Genomic DNA, 14755 nt, shown 5'->3' with positions numbered 1-14755 from the left:
GCTGATCTAGCAGTAGCCTGCAGTGCTGCATTTAACCACTGCGCCACCTTGGCTCTCACTGGTCCTTCAGGAGTTCTCCAGGATTTCTAAGAGTGGTTCTTGAGTCATCTCTTCTAGTCCTTTAGGACTCCCGAGAAATCAATCATCTGGTTGTGGAGACTTGAATTCATTTACATTAGCCAAGTTCTCTCTTAGTCCCCTTTGTGTATATCCTAAACGTCAGCTTCCTCCTGGCAGCTTAAGGATCATCAGCCAATGCCCCATTTCCTTTCTGAGATATGAAGTTCTACCTTCCCATTTTGATTATCTCTCATGATAAAAAGGTAAAGGTTCCCCGTGTACATATGTGCTAGTCATTCATCAAGTTTTCTGTGTTCTATTTGCCACAGCCTATATTTTCCTTTCAACATTTAAAAAATAAAGACGTTTTGACAAATTTAAAAAGAACTCTGAACCCAGATAATTACTGAAGGAGAGCTATAATCCCTTTGTGTATATACACATGGATTTTGCATTATGTTTAATACCTCCACCTTACCTCCCCACCAAAATGTCTCTGTTTAAAGGTCTTGATCCACCCCCAATCTCAGAATATGACTCATAAAATGTTAAAGCAAAGCCAAGTACTTTGCATGGGTTTTACATTTTCCAGTCATTTGAAATTTTTTTATTAAAAGGATCAGAGCGTATAAACTGTAAACGCTATAAATCACTTTGAAAAAAGGGAAGATGAATTGTAGAAAGGAGCACTTTACCATTTGCATAAAAAATACTCATAGAAACACAGTGTTCACTGCTTTGGGCAATGAGTGAAATGCCAACTTGCAGCATTATGAACAACTAAAATGATATAGAAATGCAGTATATTCATAAGGTAAAAGTAAAGGTTCCTTTCGCACATGTGTGCTAGTCATTCCTGTTTTTAGGGGGCAGTGCTGATCTCTGTTTCAAAGCCGAAGAGCCAGCGCTGTCCAAAGATGTTTCCGTGGTCATGTGGCCAGCATGACTAAACGCCGAAGGCGCACAGAAAGCTGTTACCTTCTCATCAGAGGTGGGTTCCTACCAGTTTGCACCTATTCAGTAGAACCGGTTCATCAAATCTACCGAACTGGTTAGAAGAGGTTCCACCAGTGGACCCGGAAAGCAGGCCACACCTACAGAAGAGGTTCCAAAAAAATTTGAAACCCACCACTGCTTCTCACCAAAGGTGGTCCCTATTTTTCTACTTGCATTTTTATGTGCTTTTGAACTGCTAGGGTGGCAGAAGCTGGGACAAGTAACGGGAGCTCACTCTTTTAACCAGCGCTAGGGATTCGAACTGCCAAACTGCATATTCATAGATCATCTCATACAGCAGTTCTATCAAGCAATTAAGTATTTGACTTGTGATAATGAACAAAACACAATGATCACCAAACAAAGCATCTCTTTATTCTGCTTCTTTAAAAACACTGCTGATTGCAGAAATATTACGAATAGTTCATTTTGGAAATACGATAAAAGTTTAGGAAAATAAGTGTGTGACCAGTCATCACACGAAACAGTACTTTGGCACTGGCGGAAAATAGCACCAAAAGAATATAAATAATTCTGTGTCCATACTATTAAACGTTTTAACAATGTGAAAAACTGTTTTAAGTACATTTCATTCCTCTTCTCTCCACTCCGCAGTTCTTAGATTTTCTTTAAAATGCCCCCCCCCACAAACAAAAAACCTCTTAAAGATTATTTTGTCAAAACAAAACCTGCTAAAAAGTTGACAATGAATTTGAAATAAATAAAAACAGCTAGTTGGGTTCCTATGGGGATATTATTCTCCACTTAATTTGTAACAAGTCTCCAACCTAACTCTAACCCTTTGATTGGAAAATTTATAATACCTCACAAGAAAATAGTCTAATAAGGGATTACTATTACTGACATTTTAACCCATTGCAATGCCAAAGTACAGAGCTGGTAAGTTACTGATAGCAAAAGTCCAATTTCCTAAAACACAGTTTTAATCTTTGTGTGTCATGTACAAGAATTCCTGTTCCTTTAAAAGCAGAAAGTAATGAGACACAAAGCATCAAGTACTGTATTCCACATAAATTACTGAATCCTTTGAAATATGGCTGATTTATGATTATTATTGTCGCTTCCTACTATTATTGAAAATTAAAGCTTAAGTTGCATGTCTGTTCATAAAACTTGGACTGAATAATCTATGGATTTTATTTATAATTTAAATTTAAAAGGAAGAAAAGCAGAAATCGTATGAGTTTCCTGTTCTGAATGCCTTTGCTCCTTTCTTGTTCTGAAGTAAATAAAGTTACAATGAAGAGCATGGGGGGGAAATTTTTAAGATCCACAAATTCCAAATCGCATTATAGATTTCTATTACTTTCTCCTGTTAAGGAAACTGGACGATATATTTGATATCTGCTCTCAAGCTCACTAAGGTAATAAATGTAATTTTAAAAAAACCCTGCATTTCTCTTCCACCAGTGAATTATATTTTTATGGCTCATCATATTCATTTGAATTAAAGATATCTGGATGTAAAGTCCACATCATTAATGAAACATAAAATGCTGGTTTGGCTACAATACTCAAGTGTTTCTCAACTCTGACAATTTTAAGACATGTGGACTTCAACTTCCAGAATCCCCCAGTTCACGTATCTTAAAATTGCCAAGGTTAAGAAAGACTGCTGCAGGACATTCATAGATAGGTGGACTTCAACTCCCAGAATTCTCAGTAAAGGTCATGTTGTTTGGGAATTCTGGGAAATGAAGTCTACACTTTTTGAGGGCTTCCAGCTTAGGGTGGTATCTTCAGTGATCTCCAAAGGAAAAAAAATAGCAGATGGAAGCCTCTCTGGCAGTAAAAGTGTATGTGTGTTTTTATGAGATTTTGGAGAGCACCCAAAAAATTAGAAAATATTTTGCTTTCTTTGTGGCAGTCAAGGAGTTTCAAATTAGCAATGGCACTTATATATACTGCTTTCCAGTGTTTTCCAGCTCTCTCTTTGCAGTTTACAGAGTCAGCCTATTGCCCCCAACAATGTGGGTCCTCATTTTACCCACCTCGGAAGGATGGAAGGCTGAGTCAACCTTGAGCCTGGTGAGATTCGAACTGCCAAACGCAGGCAGTAGAAGTAGCCTACAGTACTGCACCCTAACCACTGCGCCACCAAGGTTCATAACAAAATTTTGAAAAGCGATTCATTCCAGTGCAACTAGTGTTCCCGGAGATTAATTTCAGAAAAAGTCCAATAAAAAGAGAAGAAATTGGGACATCCAGAAACTTTCCAACATCCCCTATAATATTAACAATATAAAAACAGTACATTTTTAATGAAAAATAGATTTTCCTGTGTAATAATTTTGAACGAGACCTCTCTGCCAGAGATGTCAAGTTTTAAAAAAGGAACTCCTCAAAGTTCCTGTATTCTCTATCTCTTTAAGTAGGAGACGTGTAATTCCACACAAGTGCGCGGGGGGGGGGGACTTTTTAAAAGTCACACAAGAGCTACAGATCTTGCTGTAAAACTTGTTATTTTTTAAAACCAAAAAAATAAAAGGTAGTTAACATTGTGCTACAAATGCTTATCCCAGCAAAAAAAACCATCAACAGAGGAGATGTAGATTGTCTTCCTGCTGAATTTTGTTGTTGTTTGGGTACAAAAATACTCCACGGCACTTGGCTTTCTCGACCGTTTGTCCACTCTCAAGAAACAAGACAAGGAGCCTAAACTGAAGTCAGAAACGATGCCTCAGTTGTAAACAAAGACTTCCTAAAGTTGGGTTTCCCAACCTCAGCAACATTAAGATGGGTGGGCTGCAACTCTCAGAATTCGGGTGTAGTAGTGTGCTGAGTTGAAGCCCACTTCTACTTAGCACCTTAGCACCTCAAAGTTGCTCAGATCGAGAAGCAGTATCCTAAAAGATTGTTTGGTCAAGTGCTAGAAGAACACATACCTCAAAGGTTTAAATTTCCCTGCCTAATATCGTGCCCCCCCCAACCTAATCTTCAGAGACAGAATAAAAACTTTTCTCCGAGGAGGAATCAATATCCGTAGACGTTCCGGATGTTTCAGTGTCCATGAAAAAGGAAGCGACGGAACTAGAGCTGTCGGAATTACTAATCGCACCCTTCTCCTTCGTCAAGTATTCGCAACAGGGGAGACTCCAGAGCCATTCTTCAAGAATGGGGAAAGAGTGAGACGTTTTAGGAGGTGGGTAGGGCAGATGAAGGCAAGGCTTCCCTGGGGCCGTCTGGCATTTTCTAAGCAAGATTCCGCTTAATTTGCTGCAAGGACAAGAAGAAATAATCATTAGTAAGTCTTGGAATTATTTTTTTCTGGGAGAAATACCGTATTTTTTGGCATATAAGACGCACCGGAGTATAAGATGCAGCAAGGTTTTGAAGAGGAAATTTTTTTTAAAAAAGGTTTTGCACTCTGCAAACCTCCCCAAAACGGGCATGAATAGCCCTTAGGAGGCTTGTAGAGTGCTCCTAGAGGGTGGGGCAAAAATGAGCAAAAAACAGCCCATTTTTGGCAAAAATGGGCCCTTTTTTGTTTAAAAAGGGCATGGATAGCCTTTAGGAAGCTTATAGAGTGCTGCTGGCCCCCGGGGAAGGGCAAAAAACAGGCCGTTTCTTTTTCTCCTTTCTGCCCTCCCCAGCCCCCAACAGCTCTCTGAAAGCCTCCTAAAAGCTATGCACGGCCATTTTGATGAAGAGGGCAGGGCTTCAGGAGGCAAAAAATGCTGTATTCAGTGTATAAGACGCACCCAGATTTTCAGCCTCTTTTTTGAGGGAAAAAGGTGCATCTTATACTCCGAAAAATACAGTAATAGAATAACAGAATTGGGGGCCTTCTAGTCCAACACTCTGCTGAAGCAGGAGACCCTATGCCCGTGATGGCAAACCTATGGCACACACGCCACACAGAGCCATGTTGCCTGGCACATGTGGTGTCACCCATTCCTCTTCTGGGTTTCTGGTGCGCATGCGCACACAACGATCAGCTGGCCTGCATGCATGCAGCAGGGCCGGGAACTGGAAGATCTGGTCTTCTGGCTTTCCGTCACTGCCGCATACAGGAAGGCCAGTTGATGGTCGCGCGCGCATGTGTGCCAGTAACTGGAAGACTAGCTGTCCAGTGTGCATGCGTGTGGGGGAAACTGCAAGTTCGTTTTCTCTGAGCAGCTCCTCTTCTGGATTGAGGCCCAGACAAGTGCATGCGCACGCTCTCCCTTTTTGGCACTCAGCGCCAAAAAGTTTCGCCATCACTGCCCTATGCCATTCAAGACTAATGACTGTCCAGACTCTTCTTGGAAATGTCCAGTGATGGAGCACCCATAATCTTTGAAGGAAACCCATCCCACTGATTAATTGTTCTGTCAGACAGTTTCTCCTTAGTTCTCTCTTTTATATGCTTCCACCCATTACTTCTTTTCCTGCCCTCTGGAACTCTGGAAAATAAGCCAACCTCTTCACTGTGTTAGCCTTTCAGATATTGCTCAATAGTATACCCCAGTCTTTCTTTTCATTACACTAGACATACCCAATTCCTTCCTCCGTTCTTCATATGTTTTGTTCTCCAGTCCCCTAATCATCTATTGTAGGGGTTGGCAACTCTGGAGCCGCATGTGGCTCTTTCATCCCTCTGCTGTGGCTCCCTGTCGCCAGTCGGCTCCACAATTGATAGGGCTTTCAGTTAGGACAGGTAGAGGAAAAAGGATGCCGTGCTAGGAAGAAACTCTATGATGGGGGAACTGGACTTCTGGTCAGCAGGAGAAAAAGAACACCATGCTAGGAGGAGACTCTATGGTGGGGGAACTGGACTTCTGGTCAGCAGAGGAAAAAGAACACCACGCTAGGAGGAAACTCTATGGTGGGGGACCAGACTTCTGGCTGGCATAGGAAAAAGGATGCCGAGTTAGGAGGAGACTCTATGGTGGGGGAACCGGACTGGTTGGCTCCAGAATTGAATGGGGGACTTCCGGTTAGGACCTTCGTGGCTCTTTGAGTGTTTAAGGTTGCCGACCCCTGATCTATTGTTTTTCTCCGCACTCTTTCTTGCATTCTTTAAATATTACATTTTCTTTAAATAGAGAATCTGTAGCCATTTAGAACGGACAAAACAGCACAGCAAAGTGGAAGAGAGGCTGTAGTACATCACTGAGGAATTACTCAAAATGCAGTAATTACTGCCTCCACCCCCCTTCATTTCAGGTGGAGAAAATGATATCGACATATAAATTTTCCAGAGATTGTCCAATTCCATTACGCTCTCCAAAATATGTGTTTCCTGTGCTTGGCCAAAGAAGTGGCTAAACATACCTTGGCGTCTTCAGGAGCCCTTTCATTGTTCGGCCATAGACTGAACCCATCACTTGGGAAAGTTGCCCGTGCATCCATCGCACATCCTCGGGGATGTCAGGAAACCACTGGACCAATCTGCAATCAAGAGAAAGGAGGCGGTCCTTCAAAACAAACTTTTTTTTAGGATGGGGTCTTGTTTTTAAAACGTTCACCCAACATCTCCTTTCCTGGTATCAGTTTATTTTTTTTATAAGGAAAGAAGTATTTTAAAAAAAAATCTGTATTAAAAATAAAATAATTTAAAAGTATTTAACTCTATTTTAAAAATAAAAATAACAAAAGGGCATTTTCATAGGTAAATTCTTGCCATGTGCAAATAATGGACTTAGATAGATATTAAGGCTGCGACTAAAACATAGATTTGGGATTTTTTTTAAATAAATGTTTTTACTGTACATTTTCCTGTACATCACAATTTCAATTTTGCAACAGTGGTACACTGGTTGTATCAAGTCCTTTTTAAATATACACATGGTGTTCTACATCATAATCGTAACCATTATTCACTTAATCATATAGTATAATCTCTTTTTAAATACATGATATTGTACAACATAGTTATATCCATTATTTCCATAATGCTCTATAGCTTTATCACTCTACACATTTTAATCTATCATCACGTATAGTCCAATAATACTATTGCTTATAATATATATTAAGTTTTGGTTTTTTTTAAAGTATACACATATGTTTGTTTATGAAGCTGAACACAAAATGAATATATTTGTGACTTTCCTGTTAAGTATAAACTGTATACATATAATACATTTTAAAAGTATAAACAGAAGTTAAGAGAGAGAGTAATACAAACCAAACAGCCCAATCTAATCTCAGCCATGAACTCACAAGATGGCGAGTTTTCTTATTGTTAAGACCTTTGAGCTCAATGGGCTTACTCCTAAGTACCATATTTTTGGAGTATAAGACACACCTTTTTTCCTCAAAAAAGAGGCTGAAAATCTGGGTGCATCTTATACACTGAATACAGCATTTTTTGCATCCCGAAACTCCACCCTCTTTGCAAAAATGGCCATGCATAGCCTTTAGGAGGCTTCCAGAGTGCTGCTGGGGGCCTTGGAGGGCAGAAAGAAGCAAAAGATGGGCTGTTTTTTGCTCAGTTTTGCCCCCCCCCCCAGCAGCACTTTATAAGTCTTCTAAAGGCTACCCATGCCCCTTTTCTTGGCAAAAAAGGGCTATTTCTTGCTCGTTTTTGCCCCACCCCCACCCACCAGGAGCATTCTACAAGCCACCTAAAGGCTATTCATGCCCTTCTTTTGGGGAAAAAAGGGCCCGTTTTTGCAAAAAAATGCACCGTTTTTGGAAGGTTTGCAGAGTGCAAAAAAAATGTTTTAAATTTGCCTCTTCAAAACCTTGGTGCATCTTATACTCCAGTGCATCTTATACTCCAGTGCATCTTGTACTCCAGTGCATCTTATACTCTGAAAAATATGGTAGGTTTACACTACATACCAGCTTTGAGCAACTTTCCTCTAGCTCAGAGGTGTCAAACTCGTGGCCCGCAGGCCAGATGCATCACGCACTGGCCATGCCCATGCCTGGTTTAGTGAAGGGGGAAAATTCACAATACGTCACGTGACGACATATCGTCACGAGTTTGACTATGGACTAGACTAAAGGACACCATTTATTTGCAACATATAGAGAACCAGTTTGTAAGATGCTGGATTGGAAATATGGAGATGATGCGTTCTCATCTTCAAACCTAGGCAAGAAACCAGGTTTATCAGCCTCCTCCACCCCACAGGGTTGTTGTAATGGGGAAAAATAGGAAGACAGACCATTATATACACTGCCTGCAGTTGCATAAAATAAAGGTGAGATATAAATCTAGCAAATAGATAACTAAATATATGCAAGTTTAGCCTGCAAGGTATTTGGGCATCTGTAAGAAAAATGGCCTCGGAAGGAATAAGGAAGAGTTTTTGGAAGAATAACCCAGATGTAAACTTTGTGAAAAAAAAGTCCTCAATACCTTTGAACATTTGGAAATTAGATCAGATACACTCACCTTACAACCACACAGAAGGCAGACTCAACCGGCAAAGTGTATGGTAGCATCATGTAGGACATGAGTCGCATGGGAAGACATTTTGAAAGTTGAGTGTAGACTCCCCTTTTTTCTTTACAAGCTTCTTGTAATGCTGTAAAATTGAATCTGAATTCATTCATGGATGATCAAGAAAGAACAAATATGGCTAGGACATAATCAATTTTTTTCCCATCAGAAATGACTGAGTAGGGCCTTCTAGTATTCTAATAGTAATAGCGCTTAGATTTATATACCACTTCATAGTGCTTCACAGCCCTCCCTAAGCAGTTTACAGAGTCAGCATATTGCCCCCCTTCCCCCCAATAATTTGGGTCCTCATTTGACCCACCTCGGAAGGATGGATGGCTGAGTCAACCTTGAGTGTGGTGAGACTTGAACTGCCAAATTGCAGGCAGCCGGCAGGCAGCAGAAGTAGCCTGCAGTACTGCACTCTAACCACTGCGCCACCGTGGCTCATAATCAGGTTATCATCAAATTACATTTTGCTTTATACAACTTTTCATTCATTTTAGTCCTCTTTTACTGGGGATCAATAACCACAAATTCCCTGAGTCAGGAGACTCTGGATCATTATAGCATTATGAAGACATTGGATTAGCTTGGCTTGTTTAATCTCTAACTAAAATGGATTCATAGAAAAATCATTCTTTGACACACACACACAAAACTAAAAAAAACTCTGTTTTAATTTAGAAAAGGAAGCCAATTTGGGCTGTCAAGAGGCTTGACAAACACTCTACACAGCTAAATCATCTAATAGTACCACCCAAAATTAACTTAAAATCAACTTGTCTTACGCATGCGCTAAAATAAGCCCTCCCCCAAAATATTGCAACACAGCAGCAGCCATGAGGTAACCACGCTCGCTGCCTCCTGCACAGGAGTGGCTAATCCCGTTCCAACCGGTTCGGTTGGAAGGGGCCGGCAGCATCCTCGTGCACATGCGCAGTTCACGCATGCGTCTTAGCGCCTGCGCGATGCTCCAGCTGCTCGCGGAGACTCGCACAGGCGCTGTATGCGCCTGCGTGGAAGTGCAGAAGCCTTCAAAGACTGGTAAGGAGCACGGGCGGGCGGGCCCTTCGCCGTTCCCGGAAGTTACTTACTTCCGGGTTCACCGACCAACCGGTTCGCGGGGACCGCCGTGAACAGGTTGAAACCCACCCCTGCTCCTGTACCCCAAAAATAACAAGACCCCCCCCAAAAAAATAAGGCCAAGTGCTTATTTCAGGTGTCAAAAGAAAATAAGACCCTGTCTTATTTTCAGGGAAACACGGTAGATGACAAATATATCACAGACAGTATAAAGGGGGATAGTTAATCTAGTTTATTTGATTATTTCTTTATATATGTTTGATTATGCACCCCTTTTCTGGAACACTCAGCGAGCAAATTTCATCAGTGCAAAATGAATGACATCCACCAATGTAAATTCTGTAACAAAACTTTTCAAGTAAATTAATTCATGAAACCGTCAAAGTAGCCCCTTTAATGGCCTTCTTATACTTTTGGCCAGCTAAAGGTTAATTGCCAAATCTCTCCAGTCTTGTTTAGATAGTAAATCAAAATGCTTCAGTACAAATTGGGGAAAAAAATAATAATTAAAAAGCAGCACATTCTGTCTGGTCTCTGCGTATTGGTGCTAAAGAATTAAACATAGATTTTTTGCAATAATTAATTAATTTAGAATTTTACCTTTACGTAGTCTAGGAGGCAGCATCTCAAAAATAGTCCTATCCAATGGCCAAGATGTTGCCTTCAGCTGATCAATAAATAATTTTTCGTCTTGCATCTCTTTTTTGCCTCTATGTTCTGTATTTTTTTTATCGCTGTAGCCTGAGATTTGAGAATATTCCAGATGTTCCTGCTTGGTTAAGGCTAAGTCCGCAGACACTGATTCTTGCAGGAAACCTTAATAAATAGATTAAAGAAACAAATGCTTCTGCTAAAAGTGACAGTATGCAAAGCAAGCTAGATAAAATGTAGGCATTTTTTAAAAACTCACAAAGATTTCCTAATCTTAATTTTCAAATCTTGGACTAAGAATGTTATGCCCATTTGCAATTGGGCTGTAACTTCCACCAGCGTCTTCCGACTTTTAAAACTGAGACATTCCTGGCATTCCTGTAAATGGCAATGAATTAGCAAACATTTATATTTATTTGTTTATGGCATTTCCATAGCAATACCTTTTTGGTAAGGCTTGAGTTGCTTAAGGTGCCAACATTCATTGGATGAAAGTATCACGGGAAGAAAATTGCAAAGCTACTGTATTTTTTGGAGTATAAGACATACCTTTTTCCCCACAAAAAAGAGGGTGAAAATCTGCCTCCCGAAACCCTGCCCCATTTGCAAAAATGGCCATGCGTAGCCTTTAGGTGGCTTCCAGAGTGCTGCTGGCAAAAATAAGCAAAAAAATGGGCTGTTTTTTGCTCGTTTTTGCATACCCCCAGGCCCCCAGGAGTACTCTATAAGCCTCCCAAAGGCTATGCCTGCCCCTTTTTTTGACAAAAAACAGGCCCTTTTTCATGAAAAATGGGTCACTTTTGGGAGATCTGCGGTGCAAAAACTTTTTTTTTAATTTGCCTCTTCAAAATCTTGGTGCATCTTATACTCCGGTGCATCTTATACTCCGAAAAATACGGTACTTCCAACAGCGTACGTTCAATGGCAAATCTGTCAAACTGAATACAGGTAGCCCTCCAGTTACGACCCATTGGAGTGCAAAATTTATGTTGCTAAGTGACACATTTGTGAAGTGAGTTTGTCCCATTTAACGATTTTTCTTGCCACAGTTGTTAAGTGATTCATTGCATTTGTTAAGTGAGTAATGTGGCTGTTAAGTGAATCTGGATTCCTCATCGATTTTGCTTGTCAGAAGGTCGCAAAAGCAGACCACATGACCTCAGGACGCTGCAATCGTCATAAATATGAATCAGTTGCCAACCATGCTGCAATGGTTGTAAGTGTGAAAAATGGCCATAAGTCACTTTTTCAGTGCCATTTCTAACTTTGAACGGTCACTAAATGAACTTTTGTAAGTCAAGGACTACCTGTACAGGTAATCTTCGACTTACAACTGCAGTCAGAAGCACAACTGGCATTGCTAAGCAAAGCCACCATTAAGTAAACAATTTTGCAACCATTTTTGCCATGACTGTTAAGCGAATCGCCGTTATTAAGTGAATCATGCAGTCGCTCAGCGAAAACAGCTTTCCCCCGCCCCCTCAACTTTGCTTGACGGAAGCTAGCTGGGAAGGTTGCAAATGATCCCAGCATAATGCAAACAACATAATTACACGCCAGTTGCCAAGCAACAGAAATTTGATCACCCAGCAGTGGGGAATACTGCATCAGTTGTAAATGTGAGGAATAGTCATGTCATTTTGTTCAATTGGAAATGGCTGCTAAACAAATGATGATAAATCAAGGACTACTTTCGTGGTGTTATTACCATATTTTTCAGAGCATAAGACGCACCCAGATTTCCCCCCCCCCCAAAAAAGAGGGTGAAAATCTGGGTGCGTCTTATACACTGAATACAGCATTTTTGGCCACCCAAAACCCCGCCCCCTTTGCAAAAATGGACGTTCAGAGGCTTTGGAACGCTTGCAAAGTACTCCTGGGGGCTGGGGTGTGCAAAAATGAGCGAAAAATGGGTTGTTTCTTTGCCCGTTCCTGCCCCCCCCCCCAAGCCCCCAGGAGCACTCTACAAGTCTCCCAAAGCATATCCATGCCCTGTTTTTCACAAAAAAACAAGGCATGCAGAGGGTTTGGGAGGCCTGCAGAGTGCAAAATCTTTTTTTAAAAAATTCACCTCTTCAAAATCTTGGTGCGTCTTATACTCTGGTGCGTCTTATGGTCTGAAAAATACGGTAATTCCCTCTACTCAGAGTGCTTTTTGAATGAGCCCCTGTTGTCTCCAGAGTACGGCTCCTCTTGGGCCACCTGATGACTGCTGCGACCACTGGCTACTTCTTGCTCTGACTACAAGATGGCCAGGGAGAGGAGGAAAGCCAAACTATAGGGCCGAGAACAGCCCAGGGACCTCCCCTCCATTGACCTCTGCCTTTAGCATTTCAGATAGCAACAGCAATAGCACTTAGACTTATATACTGCTTTATGATACTTTACAGTTCTAAGTCAGGGATATCAAACTCAAGGCCCGTAGGCCGGATCTGGCCCGCAGGCTGCCCTAGAACAGCGAAGGTGTCAAGCCTGCAATTATATTCCTTTTAGAAATTTGGCCTGCCACACTTTCTCTTATTTCAATACACTGTTTCATTAGTATAGTTGATGGGAGGGGGGAATAGACAGGAGTGAGACTGTGGAATGTATTGTTTTCATTCTTTACTAGAAGCCAAGGTCATCCTTTGTCTCTGCACCAGTACACCTGACCGGAAGCAGCTGGGTGTGGATGCCAGCGTGGAAGAAGAAGATTGGACCATGTGATGGATCATGGGTGTGGGGACAAGATCATGAACTTTTAACTGGGTGGAATTCTTATGTCATTTCCAGTATTGGGATTAACACAGATGTGCCTGCTTTATTAAATTGGAACTTTAAGGATAGTTTTGCCTTGGTCTCTGATTTAATTCTACATGACACTTGGAACGCTGATAGAGGGAACAGCCTGTGATATGTCTGCCAGCAAAAATGGACCCTGAAAGCCTATTTTCGCTGGCAGAATGCTTTGGCCACCACAGGTGCCCCCAACACGAGTGATGTCAAGCTGGCCATGCCCACCGTGGCCACGCCCACCCCAGTTCCCCAAGGTCAAACACAACCCTGATGCGGCCCGCAATGAAATTGAGTTTGACACCCCTTCTCTAAGTGGTTTACAGAGTCAGCCTATTACTCCCAACAATTTGGGTCCTCATTTTACTGGGAGGATGGAAGGCTGAGTCAAACTTGAGACTGTGAGGATGGAATTGCTGGCAGTCAGCAGAATCAGATAGATAGAATTCTTTATTGCCTTAAGTGTGATTGGACACACAAGGAATTTGCCTCCAGAGCATAAGCTCTTGGTGTACATACAAGCAACAAGTGATAAATCATGATCGTAGTCATCGTAAAAATATATTCATTGTAAATTATAAGATACAACACGTAGCGATAGTCATAGGATACTAAATAAGCGATCAGCACAAGTTATACTACAATATTAAGTAAACAATATAAATCATAAGTTACAAGCAACAAAATTATAGTCAAAAGATAAGGAGATAGGTAATAGGAAAGATGAGGAGAATAAAGTAATACAGCATTACTAGATAGTTTGACAGTGTTGTGGGAATTATTTGTTTAGCAGAGTGATGACGTTCAGGAAAAAACTGTCCTTGTGTCTAGTTGTTCTGGTGTGCAATGGGATAATTGATCCCTGGGCCCCAATAACGCTGTCAAGCGCTGTTAAGAAAGAGGCTTTTGGCTGCTCCAGCGGTATGTCCGCCATTAAAATGGCCAATTAATACATTAAGATTTCTTGAATTAGATGGGATCCCTAATTGAGGGCAGCTGCCACGAAGAACAGGCGAACTTCAATTTGAACCCACCAGGTTTCCCTCAAGCAGGAATTCTCATCTTTGCCTGTCCTAATTCAGACACTTTCCTTTCCTTTTTGGAGCACATTGTCTTCAGCCGATCAAGAGGCATGCTGGGAATCAAACCCAGTTCGGGGCTGAGGAAAAAAGCGCCGGTCATCCTCGCCAATCCCTCGGGCCACTGATCCCAGAATCGCCATATCAAAGCCCCGCGTCCACAGCCCTGGGATCCTCCACTTCAAGATCTCCCTCGCAAGGTTCAGCAGCCCCGATGACAGCTCAGCACGCTTCTTCTTCTCCGCACACCCTCCTCCCCTCCATTCTTTTCCTCAGTTTCCACGCCCTGGCGGGTCCACACAAGTTCCTCGCCTAGTTAAGCGCACCTTGGATCCCAGCCCTGGGGCCCCTTTCCGCGGTTGGTGAAGCTCCTGCTCTCCCCACAAAAGGCAGTCTCGCCGCCGCCTCTCTCTCTTCCCTTTGCCCGCTGTCGGTTAAGAACAAAGCCCATGGTGGGGAAGCTGCTTGTTTGTCTGTCTGGGATTCTTTTGTGGGGGGGGGGGGGCGGATATACCGCCGGGAGCAGCCAAAAGCCTCTTTCTTGACAGCGCTTTCAAGAAAGAGGCTTTTGGCCGCTCCGCCTCTAATGGCGGACATACCGCCAGAGAGGCCAAAAGCCTCTTTATGCCTTTTGGGGGGGGAAATGGGCCCGTTTTTGGGAGGTTTGCAGAGTGCAAAAACTTTTTTTTTAAATTTGCCCCTTCAAAACCTT

At 42.0% G+C, this 14755-nt stretch overlaps 1 protein-coding gene across 1 annotated transcript in view; it reads right to left on the bottom strand.

Annotated features, from left to right (window-relative positions):
- Nucleotides 1-1409: 1409 nt before the first annotated feature.
- Nucleotides 1410-14755, bottom strand: part of LOC106552407 (patatin-like phospholipase domain-containing protein 2) — a 43393-nt gene continuing 30047 nt past the window's right edge. Inside the window, exons 6-9 of the mRNA XM_087722209.1 lie at nucleotides 10142-10357; nucleotides 8408-8540; nucleotides 6334-6450; nucleotides 1410-4293 (exon numbers count right to left, since the gene is read on the bottom strand). Coding sequence (XP_087578335.1) covers nucleotides 4008-4293; nucleotides 6334-6450; nucleotides 8408-8540; nucleotides 10142-10357 — 752 coding nt within the window. The 3' untranslated portion in view covers nucleotides 1410-4007. The remainder of the gene's footprint in view (nucleotides 4294-6333; nucleotides 6451-8407; nucleotides 8541-10141; nucleotides 10358-14755) is intronic.

The sequence above is a fragment of the Thamnophis sirtalis genome, unplaced genomic scaffold (assembly GCF_051295495.1).
Source record: "Thamnophis sirtalis isolate CommonGarterSnake01/CBP01778 unplaced genomic scaffold, rThaSir2_p1.2 scaffold_9, whole genome shotgun sequence".
Lineage (NCBI taxonomy): Eukaryota > Metazoa > Chordata > Lepidosauria > Squamata > Natricidae > Thamnophis > Thamnophis sirtalis.
This window is presented reverse-complemented; position numbering and strand designations above follow the sequence as displayed.